General features: G+C 43.0%; 1 protein-coding gene across 5 annotated transcripts in view; it reads right to left on the bottom strand.

The window, feature by feature from the left end:
• Positions 1-9,375: 9,375 nt before the first annotated feature.
• The window catches only part of KDM5A (lysine demethylase 5A), a 610,286-nt gene continuing 602,174 nt past the window's right edge, over positions 9,376-17,487 (bottom strand). For all 5 annotated transcript variants that reach the window (XR_011202239.1, XM_069228130.1, XM_069228132.1 and 2 more), the window contains one exon: positions 9,376-10,982. Coding sequence is in view for 4 of the 5 variants with exons in the window: in XM_069228130.1 (XP_069084231.1) it covers positions 10,770-10,982 (213 nt within the window). In the remaining variant the exon portion in view is untranslated. The remainder of the gene's footprint in view (positions 10,983-17,487) is intronic.

The following is a 17,487-nucleotide window of genomic DNA, read 5'->3' as shown; positions in this document are numbered from 1 at the left end:
TTGTTTAGATAATACATCGTTGTCATGTTGTCTGTTTTGACAAGGATGTATTTGTGGATTATGATTGGTTGGAAAGCTTTTAGTGCTTGAAAAACTGCTAATAATTCTAGATGATTTATATGCAGTTTTGTTTGATGTATGTTCCATTGTCCTCTTATGTTGTGTTGATTGAGATGTGCTCCCCACCCTGTCATGGAAGCATCTGTTGTTATTACGTACTGTGGCACTGGGTCTTGGAAAGGCCGCCCTTTGTTTAAATTTATACTGTTCCACCATAGAAGCGAGAGGTAAGTTTGGCGGTCTAGCAACACCAGATCTAGAAGGTGACCCTGTGCTTGAGACCACTGTGAGGCTAGGCATTGTTGTAAGGGCCTCATGTGTAGTCTTGCGTTTGGGACAATGGCTATGCATGAGGACATCATGCCTAGGAGCTGTAGTATTGTTCTCGCTTGTATTGTTTGGTTTGGAGACATGTGTTGAATGACTCTGTTGAAGTTGTGAATCCTTTGTGGAGTTGGCGTTGCTACTCCTTTTGTCGTGTCTATTATGGCTCCTAGATATTGTTGTACTTTGCTTGGCTGAATGTTTGATTTTGCAAAGTTGACGGTGAACCCTAGTTTGTAGAGGGTTTGTATGACTTGATTTGTGTGGTTTGAGCATTGTGTGAGCGAACTGGTTTTGATTAGCCAGTCGTCTAGATACGGGAATACATGTATTTGCTGCCTTCTGATGTGTGCAGCGACTACTGCTAGGCATTTTGTGAATACTCTTGGAGCGGTTGTTAAACCAAAAGGCAATACTTTGAATTGGTAATGTATTCCTTTGAATACAAACCTTAGATATTTCCTGTGTGATTGATGTATTGGTATATGGAAATATGCGTCTTTGAGGTCTAGGGTTGTCATGTAGTTGTGTTTTTTGAGCAATGGTAACACTTCTTGTAGTGTGACCATGTGAAAGTGGTCTGATTTGATGAATGTGTTTACTACTCTGAGGTCTAGAATTGGTCTCAGTGTTTCGTCCTTTTTTGGTATCAAGAAGTACAGTGAATAAACTCCTGTGTTTATTTGTGTGCTTGGCACTAATTCTATTGCATCTTTTTGCAGTAGTGCTTGAACTTCTATCTCTAGAAGCTGTGAATGGTGTTTTGATAAATTTTGTGATTTTGGTGGTATGTCTGGAGGGAATTGCATGAATTCTATGCAATAACCATGTTGGATAATTGCTAGGACCCATGTGTCTGTAGTTATTTCGTTCCATGCTTCGTAATATTGACCTATCCTTCCCCCCACTGGTGTCGTGTGGGGGGGGTGAGTGACGTGTGAGTCACTGCTTGTTGGTAGTGGTTTTGGGGCTTTGAAATCTTCCTCTATTCCTAGGGAATTGCCCTCCTCTATACTGGCCCCGAAAGCCTCCCCTGTACTGTCCCTGGTAGGTGGACGGTGCGGACTGTGAGGTGCTAGCTTGTGTGGCCTTACCCCGAAACCCTCCTCTAAAAGGTGTTTTGCAGAAGGTGTTATAAGATCCTCTGCTCTGCGGGGAGTAGAGTGCGCCCATGGCCTTGGCAGTGTCAGTGTCCTTTTTGAGCTTTTCTATGGCTGTGTCGACCTCCGGACCGAACAGAAGTTTTTCGTTTACTGGCATGTTAAGTACTGCCTGCTGAATTTCTGGCTTGAATCCAGACGTTCTGAGCCATGCGTGCCTACGGATGGTAACCGACGTATTTATGGTCCTTGTGGCCGTGTCTGCTGCATCCATAGAGGAGCGTATTTGATTGTTGGAAATGTTTTGACCCTCCTCAACAACCTGTTTTGCTCTTTTTTGCATATCTTTTGGGAGATGTTCAATGAGATGCTGCATCTCATCCCAGTGGGCTCTGTCGTATCGCGCTAGCAGCGCTTGTGAATTTGCGATGCGCCACTGGTTTGCTGCTTGGACAGCAACCCTCTTCCCGGCCGCATCGAACTTCCTGCTTTCTTTATCTGGGGGAGGTGCATCCCCAGAAGTGTGTGAATTTGCCCGTTTTCTGGCAGCCCCTACCACCACAGAATCTGGTGGCAGCTGTCCTGCCATTTGATAAAGTTTTGTTTTGACCAATGACTTTGTGTTTCACCACTGCGCATATTAGTTGCTCAATGTTCACCAGTAGCACATGGTATGTTTTGTTCAGTTTAGCCGCCTATGGGCTTTGACATTGCATTAGTCATTACATTCTGTATTGTGCCTATTGGCTTTGACATGGCATTAGCCATTGCTTTCTGTATTCAGTTTAGCCGTCTATGGGCTTTGACATTGCATTAGCCATTACATTCTGTATTCTGCCTATTGGCTTTGATATGCTGTATTCAGTCTAGCCGCCTATTGGCTTTGACATTGCATGCCTATTGACTTTGACATGATGTATTCAATTTAGCTGCCTATTGACTTTGACATGCTATTAGATATTCTGCCTATTGGCTTTGACATGATATCATATATTACATTTTGTATTCAGCTCCGCTGCCTATTGGCTTTGACATGATATCATATATTACACTTTGTATTCAGCTTAACTGCCTATTGGCTTTGACATGATATTATACATTACACTTTGTATTCAGCTCCGCTGCCTATTGGCTTTGACATGATATTATACATTGCATTTTATATTCAGCTCAGCTGCCTATGGGCTTTGACATGATATAAGACATTGCATTTTGTATTCAGCTTAGATGCCTATTGGCTTTGACATGACACTAGACATTGCATTTAATATTTAGGTTAGCTGCCTATTGCCTTTAACATGACATTGCATTTGATATTTAGGTTAGCTGCCCATTGCCTTTAACGTGGAGTTAGACATTGCAGTTGAGAATAGTTCTGTATTTTTCCAAGCTGTGTTTTTGCACCAGAGAACCAAGATGTTTTGCTCTCACAGTAGACTAGACCTGATAAGAGAGAGTACATGGGCGTCGTTTCTCTTCCCTTGAGCTTGGGAACAGGAGTAGTCTTGGAGACCTGGCCAGTCTCCAAAAGGCTTGCTCAGTTTCCCAGGTCTGAGAGGAGGGGGCACACCTTTGTAACGAATGTAACAGGCTGCAGAGAGTCAGATTCGAATCTGCCGGACCTCGTGCTGGAGCTTGGCGCCAGTTGCCAGCATCCCGTGTGGGTAGATGACACTCTTTCTCGCGGCTGACAGGGGTCCCAGCTTGCAGACCTTAGAAAGATGTAGCTGTAAATAGTTCCTACACGGTGAAGTATTTGTTTTGCTTTGCATACAATATCTTATAAATATAACCTGCTGTGTATATTGCAAACTGATATATTTTGTTTGATTAACGCGGACTTGAAAGCTACTAATTCGTCATTCATTCATAAACATTGTGGTTGGGGAAGAATAAAATAACAATAAAAGTCTTCTTTGACCTCAGAAGTGCATTTCTGTTGTGTTATGTTAGTGCTTAGAAACTAAATAAGAGGAAAGCACTACAGCAGCTGAGAGGTGATGAATACAGGGTCTGTAGGAGGCGCCTTATACTTTTTGTCCACTCTAGGCGTTACTGCCCTACTTTTAACTGGCTCTTTGAAGATCTCTTTTGCATGGCGTAGCATGCCTGGGAGCATCGGCAGGCTTTGGTAGGAGCTGTGGGTGGAGGAGAGGGTGTTAAATAAAAAGTCATCCTCTACTTGTTCAGAGTGTAGTTCCACATTATGGAACTGTGCTGCTCTAGCCACCACTTGTGAATAGGCTGTGCTGTCTTCCGGTGGTGATGGCCTAGTTGGGTATGTGTCTGGGCTGTTATCAGACACTGGTGCATCGTACAAGTCCCACGCGTCTTGATCTTGGTCCTCGTGGCTCATGGCGATGTGAGCTGGCGAATGTGACGGGGTGTGAGCTGGCGAATGTGACGGGGTGTAAGTTGGCGAAGCCGGAGTTACAGGTGGAGGCGAGGGAGGAGGTGTTACCTTTTGTGCTGTTTGTTGCTGAGGAGTAAACTGAAGTGTTCTCTTTCTTTTGACAGGTGGAAGGGTACTGATCTTCCCTGTCCCCTGCTGAATAAAGATACACTTTTGCGTGTGATCCACGTCAGTGGATTGCAGTTCTTGTTCGAATCTGTGTTTCTTCATTTGTGAAGACATAGAATGCTCTTCAGTATAGGAGCCTGAAACAGGGTCTGTTGGTGCTTTTTTCGGCTCCGAAAACCCTGTTGACTGTTTTTTCGGCTCCGAGGTAACCTTCCTCTTTTTCTGTGCCGAAAATTCTTGGCCTCTATGGTCTTCGGCGCCACTGTCTCGGCGTCGATCCGTGTAGACACCGAACTCTCGGTGTCGATGCTTCTCTTTAGCACTCTCTCGGTCCCGAGGAGGCTGCGTGCCGGTGTCTCGACCGAAGTCGGACGATCTCGACACTGAATGGGCCTTTTTCGGTGCCGATTGTTGGTCACCGGGAATTTGGGTTGAGCCATGGCCGGTTGGCAGTGGCGTCCCCTGGGCCTTCTTTCCTTTTTTAAGTTCTGATCTCGACGTCTTACTCACAGTTTTTGTAGAGTCGAGTTCGTCGGAGTCTGAATCCTGGATGGAAAAGGATTCCTCCTGTTCCTCTTCTGTCTCGAACTGTCGATGTTCCTTTGGCGTGGACGCCATCTGCAGTCTTCTCGCTCGACGGTCGCGCAGAGTTTTTCGGGACCGGAACGCCCGACAGGCCTCACAGGATTCTTCGCTGTGCTCGGGTGACAGGCACAGGTTACAGACCGAGTGTTGGTCCGTATAAGGATATTTGTTGTGGCATTCAGGGCAGAATCGAAACGGGGTCCGTTCCATCGGCGTTGTTCTCCACGCGGTCGGGCCGACTAGGCCCCGACGGTGTGCCGAAATCTACCCCGAAGGGCACCGAAGCGCTTCGATGTTCAATGCGTCGTCGTATGTGTGTATCTCGAACCGGATCGCAACGATACCGTCGAAAATCTTCCGTTTTCAGCTATCTTTCCGTTCCGAAACTCGGAGCGACAGGAACACGTCCGAACCCGATGGCGGAAAGAAAACAATCGAAGATGGAGTCGACGCCCATGCGCAATGAGCACAGAAGGAGGAGTCACTCGGTCCCATGACTCGAAAACACTTCTTCGAAGAAAAACAACTTGTAACACTCCGACCCAACACCAGATGGCGAGCTAATGCAGACCATGTGTATCTACAGCGACAGATGCCATTGAACCTAGCATGTATCACCATGCTTTTATACAAGTACATCCTGCTGCCTTTTAAAATTCCTTTTGCATGATTTTATTCGCATTCCAGGCTACATTATTCTGATGGTAGGTTCATTGTCATGTTTTTAGCCCAAACATGGCTGCACTTATTCATGCAGTGTTCATCACTACTTGTTTCATTCAACTAAAGGAATTGTGGCTTTGATTTCAACCCAAGGCAAGTCTTTTGTTTTCCACAGTGGGCAATTGTTTATTTCTTTCTACTTTCTATTTGTACACATGATGGCTGATACACGTCTAACAAACATGCATGAGATTTGGCCCTACATTGCAGCAATGTGAACCAATGTGAGGAGGATTTGTTTTTACCATTATAAGGTTATTTTACTATTGCATCATGTGTCACCTGATTCAAGGGTCGGAATATGATTGGTTGTTTCTAATATGATTACATCATTATGTCCTCAATGTGATGACTCTAAAAAAGTGTGACCCATACACTTTGCAAGTTTTAAGATTCCATGTTTTTTTGTCCTGCTGAATGCAAGGGCCTTATTTGGTCACGTCAACTTGGTGAGGGTATGGCCCATGACCCCTTCCTAGATTAATATTTCATGATTGGAATTAATTATAATTCCTCATGTTTTTAAACATGATTGGTATATTAAATGACATAATAGAGCATGGACCATTACACCATAACAGTAAGGTCTGCACAGTGCCCCAGGAACAAGCACCCTATGCAAAATGGGAGCATGCAACCTAAGACTACCTCTATGGTTGTAATAGGTTTCAAATGACTCACCAGAGCTGCTTCCTTACTCTTAGTGGTGATGATAATTCTTTCAATAGAGCTGAGGAGTCATTGAGTCCACCGTCGGGGTCACGCACAGTTCAGAGGCACAAAGGTTTCATTTTTTAGGAAAACAACTACTAGGAAGCTCATGAGCAGACAGTAATGACCTATCTCAGAAAGTAGTACGCCGGAGTCCCCCTTGTTACCTTCTGAGAACCCAACATACCAGATTTCCCATTGTTTCCTTCTCATAGTATCTTTGAATGGGCTACACACTAGTCTTAAGATATACTCGTTAGTGACAAGTAGCCTTTAGTACAAGTGTTCATTGATCTATTTTAGGAATATTCATTTCACTAGGCTTCTTACTGTTAGTTGTTACTTCGCCCAGGTTACTGTTATAAGGGAAAGGGTAACTACGAGGGAATGGGGTGTATTATTTGGTGTGATTGTGAGACCTCATAGTGTACCCTTCTAGTAGCAGCCAGGCCTCATTTGATAAACACTAACTCAACCCTGGGTAGCTGTGGATAGGAGCAATCATGCCTCAACAGTACCAAAATAACTGAAGAAGAAACATCTAATAAGATATCCAGGAAGCAATTTATAAAAATAGGTTATATTTTTATGAATTCATGGGCACCAAAACGAAAACGATCCACCAGAGGGTCCCAGAGGTATTGCTTTTTAAAGAAACAATAAAGCAAGGCTTTTCCCTCAATAGCAAACAAGCATTAGCAAATTCAACTAATTTGTCACTTAGAAACTTTTCAACAAAACGTCACATCAAGGATGAATGAGGATACTTGCAAGTACTTTGACTGACCATCTTCAGCGGGGAGTCAACCAAGGGAATCAGCAAGGTCCAAAGAAACAGTTACCTTGGCAGAAAAAGCAGCCTTCTGTCTAGTTCTGTCAGTAGCCCTTAACATTGACTTCTATGGCGAGGTCCTGATAAGGGAATACAGGATGCTTAATACGATATGCGGTCGAGGTGGTACTTCTTAGGGCCACTGCTCGGTTCATGTTCCTGCTGAGGCAACTTTGGCAACAGGAGTTAACGTCCCTCAAAGTCTTGTTTGGTCCATGAAAAGTCCAGTCGCTACTGAACTACTGGTCACTGGGAATAACAAAACCATCACTTCCCTTCTTTTGGTGATAACTTGCCTTCTGGGCAACTAAACTGCACTCTGGCGACTCTCCTGTGTGCACAAGACTTGGGTGCAAGTTTTGAGGGACAATTAGGTGATCAGGGCTACCAACTCACTTAGGCAGACTTCCTCAGCTTTAGTGGCCCTGTGTTGCGAACAGAAAGTCAGTTAACTGACTCTTTGAGCCTCTGCTTATGGAAGGGCTCTGTCGATGACTTCTCTACGAGCGGGACACCAAAGGCACAATCATATCTTCGCCAACCCAAGGAGTAGCAGGTACAGTCCAACCTTGGTGCAGCCTCCTCTTTGCAGGTAAGGTCAGCAGGCCAGTCCTTCTCCAGCCCAAGTGAGATCTGAGTTCTGGGTGCCAGAGGTGTTCCATTTTATGCCAAGAAATCGCCCATAGGGAAGGTTGCAGTCATTAGCCAATGGGCTACTTGGATCACCCCCGCCTGATTACAACTTCCTGTGGAGTGTAGTACTTAGCTATTTCAGAGTGCTCTATTCTGCCCACTCCCTAGATGGCTGAACCCTTCTCTTGGTGTCTGTGGAGCTCGGTAGCCCACCTTAAGAGTTGTGGCTACGTGCCCATGGAACAAAGGGTTTGGCCAGTGTTTAACCCTCTCTATCCCAGACGCCAACCTATCTATCCAGACATAGGAGTAGCCCCTCCCGAGTGTGTTTACCATTTGCCCTTCAAAGATGGCTTTCTCCCTTGAAGCTTGTCTTTTGGGCTAATACCCATATGGCTTCCTTCCAGGGAGGGGGCAGGGTGGGTGCTAACATCTCTTCCAGGGGGAGACCCCTAATATTACCAGTCCTGAGAGCCATTGACATTTTTTCCCTGGCGGGTAGGCTGTCTCATGGCCAGCATCGACAAATGGCCAATGGAAAACTTGTACAACAGAGTGGAAACTCTCTAAAGGTTGCATGTGACAACAAGTTACATTAATTTAAACTTGGGCATATAGTTTGGCTGAATGTGATGAGTTCTATGATACTTTGTAGTGTCAACTTTGGTAGTCCAGTCTTAGCACATCTGAGTTGTCAGTGTGTAACTCAGTATTTGCCAACAGGGCTACAAGTCCTCCTCCCACAGTAAAAAGGACAGTAGTAAGCTTTGACTGTCAGAACAAGTAAAACACATGTAACACACTGCCTTAAGACTCAATAGGCTTACTGTAGGTGTGACCTACATATATTAAAAAGATAGCGTTGCTACTGTTTTAAACGGCAAAGTCAAGTTAGCAGTTGTAAACTGCTTTACTAGTCTGCAATGGCAGCCTCTGAGCCATGTTTTACCTTGTCCAAGTTAGTGCTGCAGTCCCGGAGGCAGCACCTTAACATACAGGCCCTGGGCGCTCCTGTTACCCAGGACACGGGACCTATAAGTAGGTATAGGCCAATCAACTGGGTATGGCGCTGAGGTCTGGTTAGCAAGCCTCAATGCATTCTCAGTCTCAAAAAACCAGCAGCATCAGTCAAAAACTTTGGAGGCTAGTATACAAAGACATTTCCTTATAATAAACTGCTTTGTGATCCCTTCTCGTTCCCTTGGGTGGTAAAATAAAGTCCTGGAAAGCTGTTCCTCGTTAACAGGGTGGTAGCAGACAACAAACATGATCCTGAATGTGTGTACACTAAAATTGGTACACAATAAGGGACATCATAAATAGTTCCCTAGACAATGTTTAAAGACATAGCACAGAAACCAGGATCATCAGATGTATGCATTGCAGAGTAGCATTTCTTGACAAAACACTAAATTAAAGACAAAAGACTTTTTTTGTTTTCATATTCTTTTAAATCCAAGCTAGTCCTTTAGCTTGACTGCGTTCTACATAAAACACCCTTCATTTGCAGAGGAATGAGAGCACAAAGCGGGAACAATGGAATGGAGTGTCTTGCTTCACTGACTGACAAAGCCTATACAGGTTGCAAAGGGAAAGGACCAGATGCCTTCTATGACCAACACATCTCCAAAGCAGAATGTGGCTTATTAAGAGGTATAGATCCACATATGTATAGTTCTGATACAGGTCTGATCCAGCCAGCAATATAGAGACACTGCTAAATCCTTTCAAAAGAAAAAAGGAATGGAGTGAAAACCCAAGAGATTTCCACGTGTGCTAATCATACTGCCTGATAGGGGACATTAGGAAATATAACACCAAAGAAAAATAATCTATTTGTAGAACAGTCAGTAGTCAGAGACATTAGAAAAAAGTAAAAACAAGTCTTTTTTTTTTTTTAAAACAAAAATATTTACTATATAACATGGTTTCGACTGTGACCGCCAGTTGGGTATATCAGATGTTTTCTCTTTGGGCTGAGACAGAAGGAGCAATCAGTAAAGTCTTCATGAACCAGAAGGAAAAATCACAGGTACTGCTATGCCTGAAGAATAATACCTTGGAAACAATTTAGAAACGGAACCCGCTGGAGTATGTTACCAAAGACCCAGATGGCATTTTGTAGCTACTTCGTTCATTCAAATAGGCAGATGCCCCTCAAGTGAGCCTGCCAGATGAAACTGTAAATTGCTGTTCGAATGGTCTTTGCTCAGATTGTAGGGGTGCTGCTCACAGATTGCAGGGGGTGCTTCTGGTAACCTCAGTGGTGGAGTGCAGGAAGTTCCAAAATACACTCAAACCACAAGCGTATTCATGAATCTTTCAGCTGTTCATTGACTGTAAGCTTCCTCTCTTTCCCACATGATCCTGCAGTTAACATGGTGCAAACCACCTAGACACTGGGCCAGTTTAAATCTTACAAGACAGGACTTTACCACTAAAAGCTGATTTTACTCCTGCTTACAAGTGAGATTCTACCACTTTACCAACTACCAACACCAGCTTGGCGCTGATATGCCATACACTGTGAAAGAGAACCACCCTGGGGACATAGCCAATACCTTCTTCAGTGTTACAGCATCTGAACCCCAACGTAAAGAAGGTTTATTTTAGGTACACAGTACAGCTGTAAACACCTCCCAAGGTTTAGATCTCTATCATCATAAGGCGATGGGTGTCCACTACCATTACTTTGTGCTTGCAGCTCAAATTGGACTAGTTGCACAAATATAAACAGTGTTTGCAAACTTAACGTGTTAAATCTCTTAAATTATTCTTGTTATTTTTCCAGTTGTAAGGTGATAACTGCAGGTTCCTGAAGGAAATATCTCATTAGACTGGAGGTCGGGTTGTGCACACTTCAATTTCAGCAGTCAAGATCTTTCCACAGGGCTAATCACTATATACTGTGCACTACTTTTAAGCAGTGCAAGCCCTGGCCATATGACTGATTTGCAGCAGACACAATGTCTAATCTATTTGTCTCTTTCACACACCCATCTAGCGTCCTGCACCCAAGTGCTGTACATCACACCAAACATGAAGTACTCTGTTTAAAATACTGGATTCCAATTTTGACAAATATTTCTGCACACAGATAAGTTAAGAAACTCTATGGGTACCCCCTCTGTAAAAATGCAGAGGATGCCATCCCTAACAGGCCTTTGCTCATCCTGGATAGAGAAGCCTTGGTAACTGCTTTGTTAGCGTTACAACCGTTCTTTCTTTTAAAAGATGAGTGAGGTCCATTATTTTACACCTCTTATATTTTGAGCCACTGCTAGCTTGTCTCTTCTTTTAAGTCCTGTACTGGCAGATGAAAACTTGGTGTGAAGGAGAGAGGACCTAAGCCTGGGCTCATAGAGCAGTGCATCTGTTTTCGGGAACATTTTATGCAGATGTAATCTTCATTCTCGGCCATCTCTGGGGAGACTCCAACACAAACTTGATGAAACCATTCATCGCAGCCACCATCGCACTGCACCCAGTCCACCTAAAAGAGAAGGAAATGACAATAAGCCAATACATTTGCAGGTGCAGTGCTGGAGACATGTACAGAGTTATTCATAAAAAAACACAATATAACATTACAAATTGTGAAAACCCATTTAAAAGAAAAATGCTTCAATTAACAAAATGTATCAACTCCTAAACCCAGAAGGGTAGAAAGGTAATACACAGCACCAAAACATCTTACAAGTCCCTTAAAGAGGCAACATGAAATGGTACGTTTTTTTTCTTTTTGTATTATGTGACCGACATTTAGGGTTACAGTAGTCTGTATTTTCACTCTACACTACCTGCAATTAAAACATGGAGGTGGGTGGGGGGGGGATGGGGGGGGGGGGGGGGGGAAGGGAGATGGGGGGTGTGGTTTAGTGTGTGACAAGATTGGAGAGCCCGCCACCGATCCCAGCAGTTATGGGATGTCGTGAGCGGCCTTTGACTGCAGAAAATGAATGCTCTCACCCCGTTAAGAGGCAATTGACCGTTCTGGGTATCTACACAATCGCTTGAAATCACTTTTTTCTTCTTCTACACTGTGCTGGTGCTTCAATACGCCCGCAAGATGGCAGATCCACAACGCAGGCTGCGATGTGCGGACGTTCTTCGGAGACATTGAGAGTTTCCATCACACACTCCACTGCACACAACTATTGCACGCAACTTCGGCGGAATAAGGTACAGGGCTGGCAAGACCTTAGCGGATCCTATCCGGGTCACGCTGTGTCATGAGGTATGATTGTTTAACATTAATCTGCTAGTCTAGAAGTGATACAGGGCCGTTGAACGTATTTCAAAACCCTGTTAAAGACACGGGCTGCTCCCCCGCATCTAAGCTTTATATCCTTTGGATTATGCAGCCCTCTACTAGAAACCACATAGTTGGGCTCGCTCTGATGCCCATATCGTACGTTGTAGCGACCTCAAAGAACTGAAAATAAGAGTCACCGCCGCAGAATCCAGGATAAGCAGAGTTGAAAGCTGTACCAATGAACATTCCCAAAAGTTGTCTGATCTAGAAAAGGTGGTTTTGACTCTGAAATTAAAACTAACGGATCAGGAAGATCGAAACAGAAGAAGCAATCTCTGTATCTTTTGACTACAGGAAGGAATCAAATCAAAACTAAAAATCAGCAGCCGATTGTCTTATCTCATGGATCCCTACTGCCCTTCAACTAGACTTTGACAAGGATTTCAAGATAGAAAGGGCTAACAGGGTCCCCTTGTGCAAGCCGATGAATCAAACATCTCGAAGAGCCATGATCTTTAAACCTCTCAGACACCAACACACTGAACTAATTCTGGCCCAGATGAGGAAAATTAAGGTGATAATGTGGCAATCTTGGAAAATATCCTTTTCACAAGACTACGCAAAAGAAACTATTTTGTAGGAAAGGCTTTTTGGCCTTAAGGAAAAGACTAGCATCTCCTTCGCTTTAATGGTCCATCCAAATTCAGTATTTCACACAAAGGCCAAACAAACATTTTCTCAGATCCTGCGGAGCTATCGAGATTCCTGGACAATAAACCTGAAAAGCAGATGGAAGCTGAACTCTCCAATTCCTTAGCAACGAATTTCACTCCACCCTGAGCATTCTCCTCAGTCCATTACAACACACAATTATCGTCAAAACATTCTCTTTTTTTGATGTTGCTATACACTGTTGATATACCTCTCGGAGACTCAATACCCTGTTATATCATGTTAGTCCTGTCCAAGGATACCCTTCTTTTATCTCATCTATGCAGGGCTAATACCTTGGCACTATGACTCAAAGTCTGTTTTTTCCTTTCTTTTTAGATCTTACACCACAACCACACTAGGTTATAAGACGATAAGGTTCATAATGAATACCCGACTTTGACAAGAATGTCACAGTTAATGGTTTGAACTTGTTTCTCTAGGATGTTGCGTCTAAGGTTCTAGACAGTTATACCTAAGCTGCTGTCCACTTGCTGAATTGTCATTACCTTTTCAATGTACTTGAAATTGTATTTGGTCTCAATCAACACTCTGACTATGAGGTCTTCGATTCATGCTTAACGGCATATACTTGTTTAGTCATTGCCATGGGCTCCAGTGACGGGCGCGGCCGTGCCCCTAAACGGTGTTTGTGCTTAAGCCCCCCCCTTTTTTGATATTTGTCTTAACAGGCTCCCCCTGGTGGGAAGGGACACCTTTCAAACATTCTAACAGCAAGTACTATTTGCCCACTTACTTGTGGATGTCCCCTAAACCCCTTATCCCTATTTATCTTCCCCAGCATTTGTATTATATATGTACGCTATGTATGTATCAGTTCTACCTTTTTACCCACCTCTAGTCTATTGTGGTTGACCATCAATAACTTATCTCTATGGAGTTCATTAATGTAGTTTCACTGAACACTAAAGGGTTGAATCATCCAGTGAAAAGAACAAAAATCTTATGATATTGTAAAGACCTAGGCAGGTCATATTATTCTCTTACAGGAAACTAAGATTGGTTACACGGAAGCCCTTTCCATGAGGAGAGGGTGGGTGGCCGAAGTATTATGCTCTGAAGCCTCAGGAAAATCAACTGGGGCACTAACACTTATCTCCAAGAGTTCTGGCCTGTTGATTATCTCATTGGAAGACGATGATAAAGGAGGATGTGTATATATATATATATATATATATATATATATATATATATATATATATATATATATATATACACATTTATTTTCCAAGTCGCATAACAACACATCTTCTCCAGAGGTACTTACACAAAAAAAGTAATTGAAGTGGAACTGCCCCAGTTGAATGCATCCTTCTTTTCTCTGTGAGGGGCTTGCTAGTCTGAGTGGCAGGACTGGAATGCAGCTGAAATTCATTCAGCGAGGGTTGCCATTGTGACTGGAGCACCCTTATGAGTGTGACTATCTGAGTCCAACAGTTGGTCAGTTCACATGAGTTGTTTAGTGCGATGCAAGTAGAAATTTTAGATATCACTTGATACCTAGAATATGACTAGACCTCTCAGCTGGTGAATTCAGGAGAAAAGTCTGAAATATTATAGGCTCATTGAGGCAAAATCTGAAGGAACCATGGGAATAAATCTGTGTATGGGTTTAGAGAAGAACGAAATTTCCTGTGAGACGCAAGAAGGCTCTTGTGTTGAGCATGTTCTCTACCCTACTTTTCGAGGTGAGTGCGGGTAACAAGACAACCTTCCATGCCAGAAATATGAGGTGTGCTCTGAGAGTGGGTTCAAATGAACTCTTCATGAGTTGAAATAGAAATATGTTCAGGTGCCAGTCTGAGGAAGCAGCCCTTTCTGTAGGAAAAGACTGAATAAATATTTTATGAATTGTTTGATGATTCTCCAAGAGTAGAAAGTAAAAATGTGATGACCAGCTACATCTGGATAATGCTGTAAGCTGTACCTTAACAGACGCATGTACCAACTGTGACTGAGCTAGTGAAAGGAGATAGGATAGTTATTTGCCCGAATATGCTAGTAGAGGATGTAGGTTTGATTTTCTGGCGCCACAAGCAGAAACCTTCCCATTAACGTTTACGTGTCCTTATTGTGGCCTCCTCCTTGACTTTGAGAGAATCCACCTGCAGTCCTGAGATCTTTGGATTGATTACATTTAGGAGCTGTGTGCTTAAGAGGAGAGAAGTCAGGTCAGGATGAAGGGCCTAGCCTTAGTTTATCATCAAAGGTTTACAGAATGTTGGTAGGTGAATGTGTTTGTGTTCTGATAGCAGGAGAAGCTCAGTGAACCAATGCTGAACTAGCCACCTGGGGGCTATCAGGACAAGAGAACACTGCTTTGCTTTCCTCTTGGTGAGAATCTTTGGTATTAAAGGTATTGGGGGAAAAAGGTAGATATAGATCCTGGAGCATGTGTCAAAAGGCATTCCAACAAGATCCTGGATGTGGATGCCAACTTGCATAGAACTGGCATTTGCCGGTTTTGTTTGTTGCAAAGGGATGTAGAGCCAGTTTGCCCAGAACAAGAAGATCATTCTTAGAGCCAAATGATCAACTTCTCCTTCTTGGAGGCTGTTTCAAGTTTTGTTTAGCATGTCTGCTTTGAGATTTCTAGCCCAGGGACTATGTTCAGCCCGAAGAGTTATCCTGTGTGTCATTAGCTGACACCGAATTTCCTGGTCTTCCTTGGACAGCGCCAAGGATCTTGCTGCTTCGTTTTTTCACTTATTGCATGCTGGTAGTACTGTCTTTGCTAACTAACACCGAAGACTCCGCTACATTGGCAGGAAAATTTGGAGACTGAACAGTTGGCTTTGAGATCCAGGTGAATGATATGTATGCTCTTCTGGAGCAGAGATCACTTTCCTCGAATTAGAGGTTCTGTAGATGACTGCACCAGCTTCCCAGGGAAGTATTTGTAGTCTGAGACTACCAGACTAGAGCTTCCATCACCTATGTGAAAATTCATCAGACCCTGAAACGATTTGTTTGACTGAATCTATTATTTTTGTAGCTGCTCCTGTAAGGCATTCATTTTCAGGTGTACAAGAGGGATCCTATTGATCGCTGAGGACCTGACGCCCAAAAGCAAATTGAACATAAAGTATCTTCTTTAATGGAGGAGTTGATTATCTCTGATAATTCACAAGGAGACAGGCTGTGAAACAACTTTAGGCAAGCCTCTGCGACCCTGGACGCTTGAAATGTCATCAGTGCTTTTATCAAAAAGTTGTCGAAGTTGGGGAAACCCTTCCTGAAAAAGCTGATCTGAAGCTAAATGGAAGAACTGTGATAAGTGGGAATGCAGAAACAAAAATATGGAAAATGTCACTTACCCAGTGTACATGTGTTTGTGGCATGTTCCGCTGCAGATTCACATGCTGTGCATTATACTTCTGCCATCTAGTGTAGGGCTTGGACTGTTACAAGTTGTTTTTCTTCGAAGAAGTGTTTTCGAGTCACGAGATTGAGTGACTGCTCCTCTTCGGTTCCATTGCGCATGGGCATCGACTCCATGTTAGATTGTTTTCCCGCAGAGGTAGGAGTGATAGAGTATATAGGTGAAAATAAAAGAGGTGTCCATGCTAATGCAAATCTATATATATATATATATATATATATATATATATATATATATATATATATATATACACACACACATACGTACAAATGTTTTTAAGTTAAAACGACTACAGGCTCCCGGGGAGGTGGGCGGGTGCATGTGAATCTGCAGCATAACATGCCATGAACAGATGTACACTGGGTAAGTGACATTTTTCGTTCAGTGGCATGTGTAGCTGCAGATACACATGCTGTGCATAGACTACAAAGCAGTTTGTCCTCCCATAAAAGTGGTGGTCAGCCTGTAGGAGTTGAAGTTGTTTGAAATAATGTTCTGAGTACAGCTTGACCTACTGTGGCTTGTTGTCTTGCGCAAACATCTACACAGTAGTGTTTAGTGAATGTATGTGGTGTTGACCAAGTATCTGCTGTGCATATTTCAGCCATTGGTATATTTCCTAAAAAAAGCCACTGTAGCACATTTTTTCCTTGTAGAATGTGCTTTAGGAGTAACGAAGAGTTGTCTTTTGGCTTTAACATAGCATGTTTGGATGCACCTTACAATCCATCTTGCCAGCCCTTGTTTTGATATGGGGTTACCTATATGAGGTTTTTGAAAGCTACAAACAGTTGTTTAGTCTTTCTGAATGGTTTTGTTCTGCCTATATAGTACATTAGAGCTCTAATGTCTAATGTATGTAGAGCTCTTTCTGCCATAAAATCTGGATGTGGGAAGAAGACTGGTAGTTCCACTGTTTGATTTATATGAAAAGGCGAGATGACCTTTGACAAAAATTTGGGGTTTGTTCTTAGTACAACTTTATGCTTGTGTACCTGTAAGAACGGTTCTTCAATAGTGAAGGCTTGTATTCTACTTACTCTTCGTAAAGACGTAATTGCGACTAGGAAGGCAACCTTCCATGTTAAGAATTGCATTTGACATGAGTGTACAGGTTCAAATGGTGGGCTCATAAGTCGTGTAAGCACTATGTTTAAATTCCAAAGGGAACTGGAGGTGTAATGATGCGTTTTAAACCTTCCATGAAAGCTTTAATAACAGGAACTCTGAATAAGGAGCTGTGCTGTATATTTTGTAAATATGCTGAAATTGCAGTAAGATGTATTTTTATAGAAGAGAATGCTAGATTTGATTTCTGTAAATGAAGTAAATAGCATACAATATCTTGTATTGATGCTGTAAGAGGGGCAATTTGTTTAGCTTGACAGTAATATACAAATCTTTTCCATTTGTTAGCAAAGCACTGTCTAGTAGTGGGTTTTCTTGCTTGCTTAATAACCTCCATACATTCTGAGGGGCGTTGTAAATATCCAAATTCTATGACCTCAGGAGCCAAATCGTTAGATGGAGTGTTTTGGGATTTGGGTGCCTGATTTGTCCTTTGTTTTGTGTCAACAGATCTGGTCTGTCTGGGAGTTTGGAGTGTGGTACCACTGACAGGTCTAACAA

Source organism: Pleurodeles waltl, chromosome 4_1, assembly GCF_031143425.1.
Source record: "Pleurodeles waltl isolate 20211129_DDA chromosome 4_1, aPleWal1.hap1.20221129, whole genome shotgun sequence".
NCBI lineage: Eukaryota > Metazoa > Chordata > Amphibia > Caudata > Salamandridae > Pleurodeles > Pleurodeles waltl.
The sequence above is the reverse complement of the archived record's forward strand: the minus strand, read 5'-3'. Positions and strand labels throughout refer to the sequence as shown.